At 31.3% G+C, this 20,978-nt stretch overlaps 1 protein-coding gene across 1 annotated transcript; it reads right to left on the reverse strand.

The window, feature by feature from the left end:
- Positions 1 to 958: 958 nt before the first annotated feature.
- Positions 959 to 3,131, reverse strand: LOC112940075 (uncharacterized). The gene is made up of 4 exons (XM_069289968.1): positions 3,044 to 3,131; positions 1,966 to 2,933; positions 1,797 to 1,875; positions 959 to 1,017 (listed from the first exon to the last, which is right to left on the reverse strand). The coding sequence occupies exons 1-4, from the start codon at positions 3,129 to 3,131 to the stop codon at positions 959 to 961; spliced, it is 1,194 nt and encodes a 397-aa protein (XP_069146069.1).
- Positions 3,132 to 20,978: the final 17,847 nt, after the last annotated feature.

The raw sequence follows: 20,978 nt of genomic DNA on the forward strand, positions 1-20,978 counted from the left end.
ATTTTCTTCCTGTTTTTTTTATAGCCTTTTTCTTGATGACAACTTTGAAGGAGTACCAACTACCAGTAAGAGATTCATCACATTTTGGTGCACAAAGAGATGTGTTTATCAATAATGAAAGCAAGCAACAATTATTTCTGTGAGAATTGTTCCCCCTGAGAGATAGACAAGTTATACATTTGGAATGGATGAAATATCAATTTGGAGTTTGTGAACCTGGTTCAGATGTGGGTGGTAAAGCAAGGTTCCCCCTAAATTAAAGCATGAGTGACTTCAATACTGAGATTTTCATCATTAGAGCAGTTTGAGATTGAACGATGCTCATTGTCAAAGAGGGTTCCTGGTGATCTTTAAGAAAGTTGAATTTTTGATGATCGACCAGGTTCATTAGTGCTTATGTTTGACCCAAACTCAAGAAATTAATGCATTGAAAAAGGATGGTACATACCTGAGTATTACAGAGAAACCAGGTTCCCTTTTTTTTTTGTTTCTTCATGATTTACTTAATGGTGTTAGCAAAGAGTAGAGATAACATCCGCAAACTTTCTAAGCATTGTTTGAGATGTGACTTGAGTGTGTACCTGTTACAGTACGAGGTTGAGTTAGCAGATATTTATTATATAATTACTCAAGCGTAAGATTATTCTTTTACTTGCCAATTATTAAAGGAAATCATGATAATGCATCAACTTGTTTCGATAACACCATGCTTTGACTGATTTTTCTCAAGTTCTATATTCAAGGCCTTCACAAGAATGTCGCATCATCATATTCTCCCAGATCAAATGAATCTCAAGCTAATTCACAGAGAACCAACCCTTGTCAATTTTTAATACCTTCCAATGAACAACAAGGACCATGTTCACACAACAAAGTTCCCCCAAAGGTGTGCCATACTCTTACTGTCTCGATTGCTCTAATATTCCCCCAATCTCCAAAACCATAGATAAGTAGTAATTCATGTTGCAGGTGCATCAATGATTGTTAGCTGTGAACCAGGTTCATATGCAGTGTTCCCTAAATTTGCATCATCAAAGATGTTTGATATCATGTCACTTTCTTCAAAAAAAAATTCATTTTTCTCATCCTTTTCAAGGAATAAACTGCCTCCTTGAAAATCAAAGAGCGAGAGGAAATTTTCTACCATTTTAGCACCATTTTGGAGCATGCACTATTCATGTATCAAGTTGGTCTTTTCCCTATCACCTTCACCTGAAACACTAGTCAAAGATTAGTCTTGGGAACCCAGATTATCTTGGGCCCCTTTATGTGAGTAAAAGGATGAATAAGATTTCTTCTAGCCCATAAAAGCAAAGAAAACCTTTTATTTGAAGCATTTTTATTTCGAACCAGGTTCTTAGCCGTATCAGTCTTTTCCTTTTTGGTGAACTTAACATTTTTCTGAAAAGCCTCAAATAAAGCTTTACATTGATTCTTTAAATGACCTGAGTTTCCACAATGAGTGCATAAACTTTTAGACATGTGAATAGTGTGTGACACAAGATTATTCTGTTTTTTAAAACCTATCCCACTTCGACTAGTGGTTTGCTTTTCCTGAATCTGGGTTAAAATTTCAAAGGACCTGGTCCATCTAAGATTTCTTTCCAGATCCAGTTTGGTATGATCAAGATTTTATTGTAGCAACCTATTCCTTTCTCTTAAAGCTTGATATTTTATGGTTAACAATTTCATTTTTTCTTCTAGAGCTAATTGAAGTTCACTAGCAGAGTTTTTGCCCTTGTGACTTAACTCTGAGATTTTAATCTGTTCTTTTAATTTATTTTGAAGAAAGTGACTGTGTTTCTCAAGATTGTCATTGACTTCTCTTAAAGATGCATAGTTTTCCATCACTTGTTCTCTTTTAGAATTGACAGACTGATATACATCTATAACATTACTCAATAAGGACTATAGTTCCTTTTTAGAATATGATTCAATATTTACTTTGATGTGATGAAAACTTACCTTGATTTGTTTGTCATCTTCTTCATCATCTTCAGAATGTGTTTCAGCAATGAGTGCAAGAAAATCATATTTATTTGATTGTTCTATTGCAAGTAGTGACTGATTTTCGAACCCTCCATCCTCAAATTCTTCTTCAGATAAGTCCCCCATAGTGGCAAAGGCTCTTCTCGTTGAAAGATCCGCTTCTTGATTGGTCATTCTTCTGTTTGTGGGAATGTACTTATCATTCTTGATGCCTTTTCCCTTCTCAAAGTTTGCCTTTTTCTGCTCTAAAGCCCAAAGTGGACAGAATTTGATGAAGTGATCTGGGCTCCCACACTTATGACAAACCTGGTCTTTAGTGTTTTCAGCTGGTTTTTGAGAAGTTTTCTTTTGAAAGGCCTGCCCTCTCTTTAGCATTCTGGTAAATCTTTTGGTTATGAGGACGATATTTTCATCTTCAAAATCATCTGATGTAGTAGCCTTTAGAACCAGGTTCCTTTCCTTCCTTTTTCCTCCAATTTCCTTTTCTTGGTTTTTCTTGAGTTCGTATGTGATGAGATTACCAATCAACTCATCCATGGCCAGTGAGTCTAGGTCGTGGGCTTCGGTGATAGCCTCGACTTTACTTTCCCAAGTTTCAGGAAGGACACTCAAGAGTTTCCTTACTGCCTTTCCATTGGGAACTATCTCTCCCAAGGAGTACATCTCATTGATGATGGAGGTGAACCTGGTGTGCATGTCTTGAATAGTCTCCCCTTCTGTCATCCTGAACAGCTCATATTGCCTGTTCAAGTTATCAATTTTGGACTTCTTGACTTGAGTTGTTCCTTCATGAGCGGTTTGTAGTGTTTCCCATATGGCTTTGGCATCTTGACAGGACGAGATTCGATTGTATTCGTCTGTTCCTATGCCACAGATCAAAATTTTCTTGGCTTTGGCATTGTTTTGGATTGCAAGCTTGTCTTCAACATTCCTTTTTTTCTTTCCTTTGGGATTTTGGTGATTTCATCAGTTGCGATTTTCATAGATATGGTTGGGCCATCTAGAATTACTCCCCATAGATCAGGGTTTTCACCAATAAGATGGTCCATCATACGATTTTTCCACCATCCATAATATTTTCCATTGAACAGTGGTGGTCGTGTTTGTGAAGCTCCCTCTTGTGGGGTAGGTGGTGCTGCCATTGAGTCTTTTCAAGGTGTGAATCTTTTAACGAAAAGACCTGCTCTAATACCAATTAAAGAAACCTTACCCCAGAACACGAACCAGGTTCGTGTAAGTTGCTTTTAAGTAAAGACAGAGTAAAGACACAAACACTTATTGAATTAAAAACCTTCCTCACTCAAGGAAGGAAAAACCTCGTTTTATTAATTCAACTATAAGATTTTGTGATTACAACTCAATAATCAAAAGTCTAATCTCTACTACTCCCTCGATTGACTCCAATCGATCTCTCCAAAAGGCCAAACCCACCTTTTGTTACAACTCTTACTAACACTCAACCCTACAAAGAGCCAAACCCACCCTTTGTACAATAAACTGTAAACTACAATTAAGAACAAAAACAAGACAAATAGTTCTACACGATAAAACCTTCTTACTCAAGAATGTTTTAAACGTAGTAATCCTATCAACCTTGAAGACTTCAATTTGATGAATAATTCTCCCTTGTTCTCTGCGTGAAGTCGTCGTCTTTTTTTCTTCTGCCTCGTGCTCTTCTTATAGAGTTTTTGCCTTGTACAATCCTTACTGATAAGGTAAGGAAGTTATGTTTAAACAAGGATTCTTTTTTAAATTACAATCCTTATTACACACAACTTCCTTTCTTAATAATATATTTAAGGTTTTCCTTATTTGTATTAACTTGTACCTTTAATATATTATTTTTGGCTTTGACAAATAACTCTATTTTACTTGATCTTGGACTCTAGCTTGACTTCTTTTGCTGCATACATTTGCTACTGTTCTTTGTGCTTCTTGTCTATCATCAAAACATGAATTATCGATTCTATAATATTCTATCAATATGGTGATACAAGACTTCATGTGTGATGGTACAATATTAATTGAACTCAATAATTAAATCTTAGAAAATACATAGTAATTCAAATCTTGAATATATGAACATACATTACGTCCATGTAAATAAAGAACTTTAAGACATATTAAAACTAGAGAAAAGAAGCACAACAATGGTTATTTAAAGTTCTAGAGAACAATGAGTAGAAGTATATGTGGTGTCTGCATAAGAGCCACGTGGAATGAGCATGGTCTAAATTAACAAATAAGACTAATATACCCTCCGATATGAATGTATTTCAAAACTCTGACATATTGATACCAAACTCCTTCACACATGCTTATCAAGAATATGAATTCTAACGAACGAACAAACAACAACAAAAACGATCAGAATTAATATTACTCTCTTACACAAACACGCGCTGGCCGACATTGCTTGGTTTATTGCAGGGCCTGGGAGAGGGGACGGAATTTTGTTTGGTCTATTTTTTGGAACCCCAAAATAATTCGTAATTACTATAAATTCTGCCACAATTTCTGTCCTTCGGGTGAGCACTTTGTGCACATTAGATAAACCCCCTACTGTGTAATAGCCTACAAACTATACAGGAATGTAAATCGCACTAGGCAAGCCTTACGCAACAGACTCGACTTAGAAGGCATTGAGGGGAATTGATCCCGGGTTATCCGTGTGGATAAGCATCCTCCAAAACAACTGAGTCACCCCAAAAGACCTTTCACTACATAGAAAATGATCATATATGTATTTTTAGCAGCAATTAACACTCTTTGTATATGTCCTTAGAGCCTTTAGCAACATTGGTTCTAATGACACTTAACCAATATCGGTAAAGACTTTAGTACTCTTTATTAATGTCAATATTTAATGCCGCAAAAATTTATCTTTATTGTAGCGTTTGTTTGGATCTTCTTACATTTTGTTTGGACAAAAGATGAAAATTCCTATAGAAGTATAAAGTAATTCCAATAAACGTGCTCATACCCAATGTCCTCTGCGTGTGAGTCAATTATTAGAAATTGTATACCTAGAAAGCTCCCTTAGGTTATGGAAAAGACAAGTATTGCAGAAAGTGATGAAAATTGAAAAGTTAATCAATCAAATATTTTATTGTTTGTTATCCACACATCAAAGCAATGAACACAACAATAGATTTAATTTGGAATATTAAAATCAAATATATATTCTAAAAAAATTAGCACAAACTTTGGCATACACCTCATAGCTATCAGTAAATAGTAAGACTAGGCAACAGAACGAGATGTATTGGTATCGTTTTGATTATTTACGGGACGGAACGGAACATCTTGAATCGGTGCACGGAACAGCACGGAATCAAGTTTTGGTACCGATTTATTCCGATTTGGTTTTGATTAATTAATATTTATTAATTAATTTATATTATATATTTATAAATTATAATTCATATTTTATAATGTGTAATTATTTTATCCTTATTTTTATTTAATTTTTTAAAATTACAAATTTAAGTTACTGAAACTACAAATTATAAATGTAACTTATAAATTATAAAATATCATTAAATAATAAGTAATAACTTATAAACTCCAAAAGATTTAAATCTTAAAAATTTAATTAGACTTAACTTGCAAACTTAATAAGTAAATTTTTCTTAAAAAGTATCTTTAAAATAAACTTAAATAAAAAATTACATTATAAATTTAATAACTAATAATTTAAACTTAGAAAAATAAAAAAATATTTTTATTTTCGTAATTCAAAAAAATCATTTTTTGAATTAACTAGATGTGTCATCCTATTCCATTTTGATCCAAACTGGTATATAGTGGGATGGGACGAAATCGAATATTCGTCCCGATAATTTCAGTTCGATTCATCTCGATACCAATCAACTCGTTCAATTCCAATAAGGTACCGATTCATTCCGATCCGATGATCCCCTTACAGTCCGTTGCCCAGTCTTAGTAAGTAGTGAGACCAAAAAGGTAACTTTGATCAACTTAAGTAGTTAGAACTAGTAATTAAAGTTATTGTGTTTCTTTTTTATTGATATAAAAAAATATACATTTCTTATAAAGTAATGATTATTGATACATGCATTATTTTTATGATTAAATGATTCATTTGTTGTCGATCAAAGCTATCAATAATTTGCTCTTTAATTTAGCATACAATCGAATGGCTCGTACCTAGCAAACTGCCCGCAAAATCTTATCTTTCATCAACTATTTTATTTTTTTTCCCTTCATTACTAGAATAAAAATAAAAGTAGACCCCACAAGTTTTTTAATAAGAATTTTGCACCTAGATAATTCTACTTCTACTTCTACTAGATCATTCTATAGAAGTAGTGGTCCCTCAAATACTACCAAACTAATAAAAAAAGATCACATACGGCTAGTTTTGTTTGGACGACCAAAAGGACAGGTTGGTAATTCCCTCTTTTTCAGACTTTCGGAGATCAAATTTGTCTGCTCAAATAAGAGGGAATCAACACACATACGTGGTTACACATCCTTCTTTGCTCTTTGTCATATTACATCTTATCATTATATGCTATTCTAAATTGTTTTTCTCCAAACTTTGACAAGAAAAATTTAAGCGCTCTTCTAATCATGGCTGATAAAAAATTTAAATGAATGCTACTCAAACTGAACAAACTAGTAATTCACAAAATATTGCAAAAAATCTTAAACGCTGGATCGCCTATCAACAAATGTCTGCTGAAAAAAAAAGAGTTCTTCCTCAAAAACTTCTTCTTCCTCCTCATTCCTCATTAACTACTTCTGTGGAAGAACAACCGATTCAGTGTAACAATGTCTACGAAATAGGTTTGCCACAACTGCATTTTAAATTTTTCTGTTACTTATAAACTATCATTAGATAGTTATTTTCTATACTATAGGTTAATGAACATAATCCTACAGGATCAACATCCACAACATGTAATGACCGTTCCAGTTTACTTCAGTGACAACCAACATTGAAAGGTCTATTCATATACCTAACTTAACTTTTGCTAAGTTGTATTCTCATTTTGCAGAACGCAGACCGAGACAAATGGGTTGTTCGAATAACAACCCATTGCCTTGTAGCCCTGCTTTTTTAAAGAAAGTTTCAAACTGCAAATTCTGCAAAGCCAGAAGATTTCAATATGAATCCCCTGATTTTTGCTGTAGAAGTAGCACTGTAAAATTAATTTCTCTTACATCAGAAACGAATCCAATTATTTTCAAACTTACATCACAACATACAATAACATGTTCACTTTGAGTAAAATATGATAAGGAATTAGCAAAAAGGAATCAAGGTATATATACCTTTAAAGTTCAAGGACAAATGTATCATTTCATAAATAATCTCTTCTCCAATGATAATCAGGTGAAAAACTTACAAGTTTACTTCTATGATAATGAAGACGATATAATTAACAAAATGATGTTCCCCAAAAATCTTGAACAAACAATTGTTGTGAAGTTACTAGATATCCTAAAGATTAATCCATATTCCATGTTTCTGAAATTCTTAACATGCATTCCAAACTTAGCTAACTTCTACATTGCACTTAAATGTGATTCTACATTGGACCAACGAACACATAATTTACCCAGTGTCTCTGAGCTTGCTACTATATTGGTTGATAACGACTCAAATAATGTTATCTCTACGCCTCACATTCGCATTTACACTCATTGGGATCATATTCAATTAGATATTATTACTATGATTGTTACGATTCATTACAATATCCTCTGTTGTTTCCTCGTGAAGAAAATGGGTGGCATTCAAAAATTACTTCGGACAGCCCATTTCTTTAGCCAATCATTGTACGTCTAAAAATAAACAACTTCTTCAAGTATCTAACTGGTCTTCCTCAATAGATGGACTTCTTAATGTTGAACAACAATTCTTACAAAATCAAAGGCAAAAAAAAAATACTGTCTAATGTCACGAATATTACTGTTATAAACTTCAAATTAGAGATGACGAAGAAAATGGAACGTTACATTCTAGAGACTGTTCCAACAATATTCTGTGAACAAATTTATAAAAGTTGAATTACACAACAATTTTATTTCGTGTGGTTCAATTAGGATCTATATAGATTTGATATATGAAAAATATGGGACAATGTAAATTTAGGTATCCTAAAAATTATGCCTGCACTACATCCAAAGGTGAAAATTCATATCCAATATACAAAAGATGATACACAGGAAAATATTTCAAAATTAGAAATCAATGTCTTGATAACTCATGGGTTGTTCCTTAAAATCCCTATCTCTTAGCTAAATTTAACTGTCACGTAAACGTTGAAATTTTCTCGGACATTAAAGTTGTCAAGTATATTTACAAATATATATTTGTAAAGGACATGATAAAATTGCTTTTCACATACATGGTAATGATTCTGATACAATAATTGACAAAATAAAACACCATCGATTAGCTAGATGGGTTTCACCACCTAAGGTTATGTGGTGTTTGTTTGCCTTTCCTATTAATGAAATGAATCCTTCAGTTTACCATCTCCGCATATCAAACAAAGGTAATTGTCTATGTCGATGACATTTCCAATCATCAAAAACGGATTAAGCTTAACCACATTTTCTGCATAACAGGAGGACACGCCCTCTACATTTAACTAGGTTGTCGATAAAAAGAGCATAATTGATCCAATTAAAAAGGATGATGTCGATGTGCTATTGCCGCCAACCAAGTTTAATGTGACATCCTTTGCCGACATTAAACAAGACGTTGCCCACACAATGACAGTTGACCTCAGCAAAAAAGAATTTGATATGACTATTATTTTCTTTCATCGTTAAACTCAGTTGTAATATAGCCAAGAAATTTAACACTTTAAATGTACATATACTAACTCCATTTACTATTGTCAATAGATATACTCACAATTGTTGTGAATTGTTCTGTTGCAAGTGTGGAAAAAAGATTACAAGAACTCATTGTTGTCGATATCTTGTAAGCATATTTGTTCAACTTTAATCTTCTGGACCTATTGTTTGCTAACAAATTTGAACAGTATTATATATAAATAAAAATGTTGTTCCTGAAGCAACCAAAATCTTACCTTCAATATATGGGAAGAGGGAATTATAGAGAACGAAGGTAAGAAACGGTTGCACCAATTTCAAGAATATCCTGTAATCCTTGCGCGGCGTATTGGAGCGTCAAGATAATAAACTGCAATAAATAATATTACCTATTATTTTTTGGACATTTTTCCTTTTACAACTTATTAGAATTTACCTACTTTTACTTTGGATTGTAGTAACATATGGGAAAATTTTTGTGCTTGTGCTACTTTTAAACAGAAAAAAGAAATGAACAATATCTAACCAAGAAACACTGTTTATACTACTAGCTGCAAAGGAAAATCTTGTATGTTTAGCAATACAACGCATGGACCATCTATTTACTATTTCAATTATGCTATGAATTTTTCATGGAAGTGAAATTCCAGGTTATCCTGTACAATTGTTGAACTTTTGAGTGGTAGATAAGAATCTCTTTTTATTTTGAACAAGAATCAGTTGCTCGTTGCTTACAACTCATTTTAGTTTCACCCCTAAATAAATTATGCACCGTCTGATCTAAATTTAGTCACAACTTTAATATAAAATATGAAATTTGGCTAAAAATTTAATATGTTTTTTGTTTCGCCCCTAAATAAATTATGCAATGAACTTCTTACATTGGTGAAGTTTATCATTTTTCTGTTAGTTATTTTTTATGTTTTATGAATTGAATTTTTCATGTTTTTGTTGAGATCTCTAATTTGCTAAAATTATGTGTTAAAAGATTAAGTTCTTTAGAGAAGTTGGATTTTGATCTTTGTATCTTTTCCTACAACGAGTGGCATAGGTGCTAATGCTCAAAGATAATGAAAGTAATTGTGGAAAGTAGAGTACCTCAAAATGGAATGGAAATAGAGAGTTTTCCCTTATAAGAACCAGAGAAGGATTTTCGCTCCAATATAATCCAAACATCAGCCACAATTTTAATTCAATTAAAACAAAAATATTTACTCATTTATTTGATGTGCATCTTGTATTTCAAACATACATAGAACAAAACTTTGAACATCTTTGTAAGACAACAAAGTTTAAGAACATTTTCACAACTAGAAAATTAAAGCTAGTAGCGAAACTAGAATCAGAAACAAATTTTTTTAAAAAATATACGAAATATTTTTCTTAAAGAAAAATTATTGTTAATATGTGTCTAAAGAATCTTACTGATTCCAACAAACTTTGCAAAAACATGAAGTTATCAAGTTTAATGAACCAGTGAAGAACAAAAGAATAGAATAACTGAAATTAATTCACAAATCTAAAATTTGTAAAACACGTACCAGAATCTGAAAAAATTTTAATAGGAAAAAGATCAAGTCCACTGAACTCACAGCATCCCCTTAAGGAAATTATTCCCCTCTAATATCCGAGGTTTGATTTGGAATATGACCTCCCAGGGTAAAATGATCTCAATCACCAGAGTATAGATACCAAAAACTCCGGTATCAGTGAACCACTCAACGACATTAAAGTACACTTAGAATACTAGATTTAGTAGTTGAAGAAGAAGCCCATGAATTCTATATTAAAATGAGAGAAAATCCCTTAATTTATATCAAACAAAGGGTAGTGCGAAAAAGTTATTTATAGAAAACAAAGGGTAGTGCGAAAAGGTTCTTGTGCCTTACCGAAAAGGTCACAAACCTTTGAAAAAGTCACAATCTTTCAGAAAGGTCGTCACCTTTCATAAAAGTCACAACTTTTCATAAAAGTCGTAACTTTTCTTAAAAATCGTAACTTTTCATAAAAGTCACAACTTTTCACAAAAGTCGCAACATTTCATAAAAGTTATAACTCTTCATAAAAGTCGCAACTCTTCATTTTCCATTCACACCTTTTTAAAACCCAACAATCCCCCGCATGAATGGGGAATGACTCGAAGACAGAGAAACAGACAAGCATGTGTACTTTACAAGCAAGAATTAATTGCATCTGGATAAGTAGGTTTCCTCTTGGACTTTCCGTAGTGAACATATGTCGGATATACTCGGTCAATCGGTAGATGCGATATCTTTGAACCATCGAACTTTGGTGTATACCTAGACAACCATATGTCACACAATTAACCTTTTACTGTTTATGGTTCTTACGATTGTGTTCGTTCTAGCCATGAACACCTCCTAGTTTTATGAGTGTATAGAGAGATGGGCTTTTGACAATCATTTTCTTTGAAGCGGCTTACACTTCACACTCACATAGGTGATTCCTAACCGTGTTATTGCGTAGATACACTATTTGGTCAACTCTGCCAAACTTAACAAATCATTAAAACAATTAAGATTTATTAACTCATTAACAAGCCTTAATGTTGTATCCTTGTCCCTGAGCATTGTCTTCATCATGAGAATGAATTGAGTTTGTTGACAATGCCAAACCGTCATTCACAACTTTGTTTTTCTCCTTGAATCTAGCTCTTGGGATCTCCAGTCTACTAGATAGAGTTACCGCCATGATGACTTGTCCTAAGCCGTAAATTCATTCCCTTAGATGATCTTTTAACTTCCTCTCTAGTTAGGCCTTTTTGTAAGTGGATCCGACACATTATCCCTTGACTTTACATAGTCAATTCTGATAATTCCACTAGAGAGATGTTTTCTAACGGTATCATGTCTATGTCGTATATGACGAGACTTTCTGTTATACGTCATGCTCCATGCCCTACCTATTGCATTTTGACTGTGAAAGTGTATGCATACTAATGCCAATAGTTTGGGCCAAAATAGAATATCTATCAAGAAATTCTGGAGTCTTTCAACTTATTCACTATCTAGAGCACTTAGCTTAAAGATCATTGTAGAGCTAGCGATACATGTCTCTTTTGATATATTTCTAAGAGACTGCTCCTCTACCAATATTAAATACATATCCACTCGTGAATTTTACTTCATTATAAAGATCGGACAACGATCTCACTTTCCTCCTCATATTCGGAAAGATTTATGTTAATTCGCTCTGCGAGCATTTGTCCGATGATTCAATTTGCATCACTATATCTTTCAATATTTTTGGATACTGTTATAATGCAAGAATAGTTTTAAGTATTATTTCAAATACTCCAAAACTCTATTTATTGTCATCTAATGAATTTATTTGGGATCACTTGTGAACCGACTCAGTTTAAAATAGCAAGTGCTATATCTGATTGCACACACTATATGATATACGTCATGCTTCCCAAAACTCTAGCACAATCCAATTGTGAGTCACTTTTATTTTCACTCTTTTGAAATGCAAAGCTCACATAAATTGGAGATTTGACAATATTGACATCCAAATATTTGAACTAGTTAAGTACCTTTTCAATGCAATGAGACCATGAAAATGCTAAATATTACGGAGTTCGACAAATTCTTATATCTAAGATCGCATTAGCAACTCCAATAATTTTCATTCCACTTGCTTTATAGCATACATTTAGTAGCATTTATGTCATTAGTGTCTCTATTGATGATTAACATATCACAAATATACAAACAAATAATGACCTTATGATTTTAATGTGAACACATTTATCACTTGCATCATTTTTCAATCCATTTGCCGACATGGTGTGATCAAATTATGTCATTGTTTGGGTGCTTCCATAATGTGACTTAACAAGTTCATACACTTTCTTTTATTTACCAGGAACCACAAAACCCTCGGGTTGTTCCATGTGAATTTCTTCGTCCAATTCTACATTTAAGAAAGTTCTTTTCATATTCATTTAATGAATTTGGAGGTCATATATCACACTAATAATTTTTGCATCCGAATGGATGTAATTCTAATTACTAATGAGTATGTATATATATATATATATATATATATATATATATATATATATATATATATATATATATATTCAAGATCAAAACCTTGATTTTTTTTCTAAAGTCTTTGACACAAAGTCTTGCTTTATATTTTTGAACAGTTTCATAAACTGTTATTTTCATTCTAAAAATTTACTTTGAACCCAAAGATTTATTTTCTTGAAGAAGATCAATTAACTTCCAATATTGTTTATTGACACCATCTTTTCAAATAATGAGTCTACAGAAGACACAGGAAATGTTACAAAATCATATTCGAAGGAAGTAAATGTCCTTTAACATTTACTAAGCCTCTGAATCTATTTATTAAGTACATTATCCTTTTCAATTTCCTAGGCCTTTTAAACCCTTCTATAGACTACTCAAGTCTAATTTTACCCCCCACATTTCAAATGTGATCTCAAAAATATTTTTCAAGTATTTGAAAATAGTTTTTCCACATATTTTAATGTTGGAAACATCAACGAAAGAATTATAGTGTTGCAATTCTCTTTGACAATGTTTACACAATGTCAAAGTTCTTTCCATAGAGACACAAAATCACAAATTCTAAGTCATTGGTATTTTCCCTCTATCATAAATAGACATACCACTTAGTATTTTAAATACTAACAATGAGGACCAAAAAAAATTGTAAAATTTATTTCTATATTACATTGAAGTTTATAGAAAAACAAAAGTACAACACTGACTTTTTGTGTGAAGTTTTCATATTTTTCAATTCAATTGCATAGTCCAATTTATCCAGAGTATAAAATCACAGAAGTTTTTAGTTTACAAAAATCAGACACACTAACATTACTCATGAAGTACAAAACTACAAAAGTCTTTTTTTTCTCCAAACAGAATAACACATATTCTTTATCACATAAAAAATATTTTTCTTATCAAATAGTCTTCAAACTATAACATTTTGACATACTATTTTATCAAACAAAAATATGCATCTCTCATTTTTGCAAACTAAAGATTTTTAAAAGCAACAATATTTGCGAAGTAAAATTCATTCCACAATATATAGTTTGTAGATCTTTTTCCAAAGATACACATAAAAAAAAAAAAAATCAAAGATGATAACTCTTATAAACTATTTTCCTCCTTAGATAATTTAATTGGAAGGTTGCTTGGTAATCTTTAAACGGAATACCACAAAAATTTTCTGTTTACATTCTCACAACGAATTATGGAGAAGTAATGCATTTATCTTCTACTTCCATGATCAGATTCTCTCAATCAGTAGAATACAAAAAATACTAACAATATAATAATTTTCTTAAGATTGTTGTTAATCTTATATTTCAAACATACATAGAACAAAACTTTGAACATCTTTGTAAGACAACAAAGTTTAAGAACATTTTCACAACTAGAAAATTAAAGCAAGTAGCGAAACTAGAATCAGAAACAGATTTAAAAAAAATATACGAAATATTTTTCTTAAAAAAAATTGTTGTTAATATGTGTCTAAAGAATCTTACTGATTCCAACAAACTTTGCAGAAACACGAAGTTACCAAGTTTAATGAACCAGTGAAAAAAAAAAGAATAGAAGAACTGAAATTAATTCACAAATCTAAAATTTGTAAAACACGTACCAGAATCTGAAAATTTTTTAATAGGAAAAAGATCAAGTACACTAAACTCACAATATCCCCTTAAGGAAATTATTCTCATCTAGTATCCGAGGTTTGATTTGGAATATGACCTCCCAGGGTAAAATGATCTCAATCACCAGAGTATAGATACCAAAAACTCCGGTGTCAGCGAACCACTCAACGACAGTAAAGTACACTTAGAATATAGATTTAGTAGTTGAAGAAGAAGTCCATGAATTCTATATTAAAATGAGAGAAAATCCCTTAATTTATATCAAACAAAGGGTAATGCGAAAAGGTTATTTATAGAAAACAAAGGGTAGTGCGAAAAGGTTTTTATTGTGGCTTATAGGAAAGGTCACAAACCTTTGGAAAAATCACAATATTTCAGAAAGGTCGTCACCATTCATAAAAGTCACAACTTTCCATAAAAGTCACAAATTTTCATAAAAATCGCAATTTTTTTATAAAAGTTATAACTCTTCATAAAAATCCAACTCTTCATTTTCCATTTACACCTTTTTAAAACCAAACATTATTAACTTGTTACTATAACGTAATTAACACAGGTGTGTCGCTGACAACAAAATTCGACACAACAATTCAGATTGATCCACCACAAGCATGGTGTTACATTGCTTTCATAAGTATTCTGACTAGTTTTTCCTATCAGTAAATATTATGAACTATTAACATTCACAATATATAGAGGGTCACTGAGAACCGTCAAAGACTTACCCCTTCACTATCAAAAGTACATCCACATCAGGATTTCTCATCTCTGTCCCATGTGAAGAAATAATACCTATAACAAACATTGACTCGCAACAAGATGTGAGAACAACATTTCTACGCAAAAATCTATTGTAATGATTTTCATTCTTTATCTTTCTCCTAACATAGGGCCACACATTTACAATTAATTGAGGCAAAAATAACATTACCCATCGACCTTAATGTTAGTTTGTGGAGCCTGATTAATATTTAATGTACTGTCATATATTAATATGGGAAAAGGGTCTGATATACCCCTCAACTTTGTCATTTAGAGCTGATATACCCCTTGTTATAAAAGTGGCTCATATATACCCCTACTTGTAGACAAATGGCTCACATATACCCTTTTCCTCTAACGGAAATGAAAAAAATAATAATTTTAGTCTAAATTCTTATTATTTTTTCTAAAAAATATAATCCCATATGTGTAAATTTAATCCTCGTCAAACATATTTTTTTTGACTTTTTTTTATTTCAATGACTAATTTATAATTATTATTTTGATAATCAAATTTATTTATGTTTCACTAATATTCTTGTAAAACTTATTGTAGATGATCAAATTTTTTCTTCGAATACGAAATTAAATTACAATATACAGAAAAAAATAGTTTAAATTTTTTTTCTTTAAACTAAGGAATGAAAGAAAAAAACAAAATAAGAATATGAAACTCAAATAATTATAATAAAAGAAGTCAAAAAATAATTTATGTATGAAAAAAATTAAAATATACCTTAAACTTTGATAGAAGAATCATATATACTCCTAAATAATTTTTTTTTAAAAATTAGAAGTAACAAATATAAATTTAAAACTAATTTTTTAACTTTCGTTAAATGAAAGATATATGTGTGTCATTTTGTAACTGTAGGGGTATATGTGAGCCGTTTGTATGACGGTAAGGACATATATGAGCCACTTTTATAATGAGGGGTATATCAGCTCCAAATGACAAAGTTGAGGGGTATATCAGACCCTTTTTCCTATTAATATTTACGCGGTTCAATCTCCGCGGTGAGGTTGCGGGGGCGGGAGCCCCCCTTCCGAAAGGGGGGGGGGGTCGGGGCAACAGCCCGACCCAAATTTTAGGCTATACTATTTATTGTTCATTTATTCTCTGTAACCAAAAATACTCTGAATAATTAATATATAAACCCCATCGCCGTGGAAGTTTACTCACGAGGTGTTACCACGAAATATTGGTTTCTCTCTTTCTCTCTCGTGTCTTTCTTTTGAAAGTTCTTGTGTTCTTCATTCATCAAGTGTGTGTGGATTCGATCCTAACACTAAAGAAATTATATGTCTTAGTCTGTTCAAACTGTGGGCAAGATGTAAGCTATCCAACCATAAGAGGAATCGATTGTATTAACTATGACCAGAAAAATCTGTTAGTACCCAGGTACTTTACAATTGTTTCACATCATTCTTATTCAAAACATCAAATCATTATATTTTACATGTAGATCTGAAAAATGACCCGGGCTCAACAATAAGAATAATTGTAGTCTGTCTCTTACTGCTGAAGAAATTTACAAAAGAGCTTCGGATCCGGTACTACTTCTAATCAAATCATAATATGCATAACTATCACTTAATAAATACAAATTGTTGTTCCTCCTAGGGTAACTTTCCATTTATGGAAGCTATTATTACCAAGAAACTCTTCCATGTTCGAGCAAAGAAAGCATTTGCTCGTGCTTCGCGCACAACATCAGTGAAATTGTACTTCCACTCTTGTGTTGAAATGAAAAGTTTCACTGCTTCTCTTCCTTCACCCAACACAATCAATAGAAAACAGAAACTGAATCCAACAACTCCTCAAAAAAACAACTGAAGTGTTGGGTTTATTTAACTTACATCAACAATTATCAAATTGCGCCCTCCATATTTACGTCCTCAAATATTATTTCTCAAAAATCTATGCCTATTATAAATTTAGGTCTACTATTAAATCAATATTACATGACACTTGCACATTTTATTTGATGGACTACACTTCCCTATTTGAAAGTACAGCTCACACGACTGTTTTCTCCGCTTCATCGACGTATAATTAATAGTATGATGATGAGTCTTATAAATCTTTGTTTCCACTTTTAGTCATTGTAAATTTGTCGCATAACAATTGTGGCATTGACTTAAATTTATGACTCTCTTATTAATAAACATTTAGTCAATATCATGTCATGTACTCATTTACATGTTATGCACAACTTCCTATAAAACTATAACACCATCTTGTGTTGTTCAAAATTCTATAGACACATGTCATGTGACGTACTTTAATCACCAATATTAATGCTTTATATTTGTGTATTAGACTTGAGAATAGTTAAGTTTATGCATACCTTAAAATCCCAGAAGAGAAAAAACGCAAGACGATTCATTATGCAATACTATAGTTCTCACCAACTAAACAAGAACCCGACACATAAAAATCGAATGTTTACAGCTACAACAAAATTCTAACTAGAAGTTATTTCACAGTCAAAAGAAAATTGATTATTATACAATGAGGATTATGTAATTGGGTTGATTTCCTTTGTTAACAATATGCGTTTGCATAATTTTTAGTTTTACTCTACATTGCGGCTTCTTCGTATATGGAACTGAATCATACATTTTTCCAGCTTTGGCTACATGTCTCTACTTACTAATATATGAATTTTACGCTACAATTTTATTGTACTTAGTTGTTTAGTGGACATGTCTTTTTTCTTTTTGGACCAAAAAACCATTTCACTTTCAATTATTTTCACTATATATACTTGAACACATTCTCAGAATATGTGGGTCCCTTTTCATTTCTGTTATGGTTACAGTTCACCTTTTTCTGACTTGTGGGTCTGACCTTATTCTTTCCTTTTAATTTGGCTTTGACAAAAAAGAAATTCCTTTTTCCTACATTTTATTTTTTCACTAAATATATGAAAAAGGGTAAAAAATATGATTGAATTATCGGAAATAGCTTAAATATATCTTTGAAGTAAATTCGGCTCAAATATACTCTTACTGTCAAACTATAAGGTCAAAAATACTATTTCTCATTAACAGAATCGGTTAAATGCCACTTAGATGCCATGTGGATGTCACATGGCATGCCACATAAGCCAATAGAGTTCCACTCATGCCATATAGACTAATAAACTTATCCCTAATTTTCCTAACTTTCTCCATTTTCTGTAAAATTTAAAACGATTTATCTAAAGAATATAGAACCTCTTTTCCTCATTTCTCCATTTCCTTAGAACGATTTCACAAAGTACATAAGTTCTAAGGGAAAGTGATTCTATGTTCTTCAGTGAAATCGTTTCTAAATTCTAACGATAATAGAAAAATTGAGAGAAATTAGGGGTAAGTTTATTTTCTATGTGGCATGAGTGAAACTCTATTCGCGTATGTGGTATGCCATCCAAGTGGCGTTTAATATATCCTGTTAATGAGAAGGGTAATTTTGACCTCTATAATTTGAGGAAAAAAAGTATATTTGAACCAAAATATAATTCAAGGATATAATTAAGCTATTTCGAATAGTTCCAAGGTATTTTTTACCCTTCTTCGCTAAACATATTATACTATCCTGACAATTGTTTTGTTATTTGATGATAATACTTTAAATTAAAAAACTTGCATTTACCTTTGAAAAATATCATCTTCACTATAAAAGAAATAATTAGTGTTCTCTTATATAGTCACAGTTTTTCAAACTTTCAATATAGTTGTTTTTCATTAACCACAAAATGAATAATTTTAAATTATTTAAATCATAAATTACTATCTAAATTTTTAGATTATTTAAGCAGTTTTTACAATTAGTAAATAATTTAGAAATCGGACTAAAAGTTAGGATTATATAATGTGGTGATATATATATATATATATATATATATATATATATATATATATATATATATATATATATATATATATATATATATCACCACAAAATGAATAATTTTTATATTAATTAAATTATAAATTACTATCTGAATTTTTAGATTATTTAAGCAGTTTTTACAATTAATAAGTAATTTAGAAATTGGACTAGAAATTAGGATGATATAATGTGGTAATAATGATAAAAATAAATAAATAAAAAAAGTTAATTAAAATCCAAAAAGAATTACAAACATAAAAAGAAAAAAAAAACTGAAAAGGGTTTTGAGTTCAACTTTTTTAAACATGTATAACATCCCACGTTTATCTAAATTTAAAAATTCAAAAATAAAATTAAAAATTACAACATAAAAGGAAAAATGGGTAAAGACGATTTTTTAGTTTTAATGATTTTTAAATTAATTTTAATTTCTAATGTTTATGATTCTTTTTATTTGTGAAAAAATATTTTAAACTATTTTTCCAACAACCTCTTTATTTATAGCAAAATATTTTTTATGCATATAATAATAATAAGGCTTAAGTCATATGTGTCTCTTAAAGTTATTCATATAATTCACTTAGATATCTTAATTGAGACTAATATCTATTGAACAGTTTTACCTATTTAAACTTTCTTCCTATTACGCATTCCAATAACCAACAAAAAATGTAAAGTGTGTGTGACAATGATGCGACATTTATGTTTAATGAAAAGACGACGTGTGGCAAGTGGGACTAAAAATTATAGAAAATATTTTTAAACTTTAAGAAATAAAATTTATTACAAATATATTTTTGTTGTAAAATATTAGCTATATAATATATGGGAATGCTTTTTTATTTCATTCTTTTGTACTTTTCGGTTGATCCTTTTATAAAATAATCATTGCCTATTTATAGTACAAAATATATCTTCAAAGTTACATGAATTAAAGTATTCATTTATTTCGTACATGAACTTCAAAGAGAGTTACGGATGAGCTTTGAAGTGAGTTTCAAATGACATCCACATTAATGCATTTATAACATTTTCCCTTGGATGTCCATAAATAACGTGTCTCGTTAAAACCTTACTAGGAAAAATCCTGTGGAAAAAAGCCTAGTGAAGAAAAAAGTGTATACACATTTTATAATACGCCTTGAGTGCTGCCTCATTAAAAATCATACCAGGAAAATCCAGTGGGACAAAACCTTGGCTAAGGAAAAAATAGTACAACGCGTATTTATTCCCCCTGATGAAGAACTTATTTGATATCTTGGAGAAGGCATATCCCAATCTTATATCTTAGCTTATCAAATATTAACGTTGGCAATGCATTAGTGAATAGATCTGCAAAATTATCACTCGAACGAATCTGTTGAACATTTATCTCACCACTTTGTGGAAGATCATGTGTGAAAAAGAACTTAGGTGAAATATGTTTGTTTGATCTCTTTTGAAATATCCTCCCTTTAATTGTACTATGCAAGCCACATTATCTTTATACAATGTTGTTGGAATCTTTGTTTGCACAGAAAAACCGCATAATTGCAAAAATGTGTTGAGTCATTGATCTCAACCACATACACACCCGACTGGCTTCATGAATAGTTATTATCTCTGCATGATTTGAAGACGTAGCAACTATTGTTTGCTTCATCGAACGCCACGATATAGTTGTACTTCCATATGTGAATAAATAGTCTATCTGAGATCGGGGTTTATGTTGGTCAGACAAATATCCTGCATCAGCATAACCGATCAACACTGACTTGGATGAATTAGAATACAACAATCACATATCAATTGTTTCTTGAAGATATCTGATCTGAATATATGTTTAACACCTTTCCAGTGTCTTCTTGTTGG

This window comes from Solanum lycopersicum, chromosome 10 (assembly GCF_036512215.1).
Source record: "Solanum lycopersicum chromosome 10, SLM_r2.1".
NCBI classification, from domain to species: Eukaryota; Viridiplantae; Streptophyta; class Magnoliopsida; order Solanales; family Solanaceae; genus Solanum; species Solanum lycopersicum.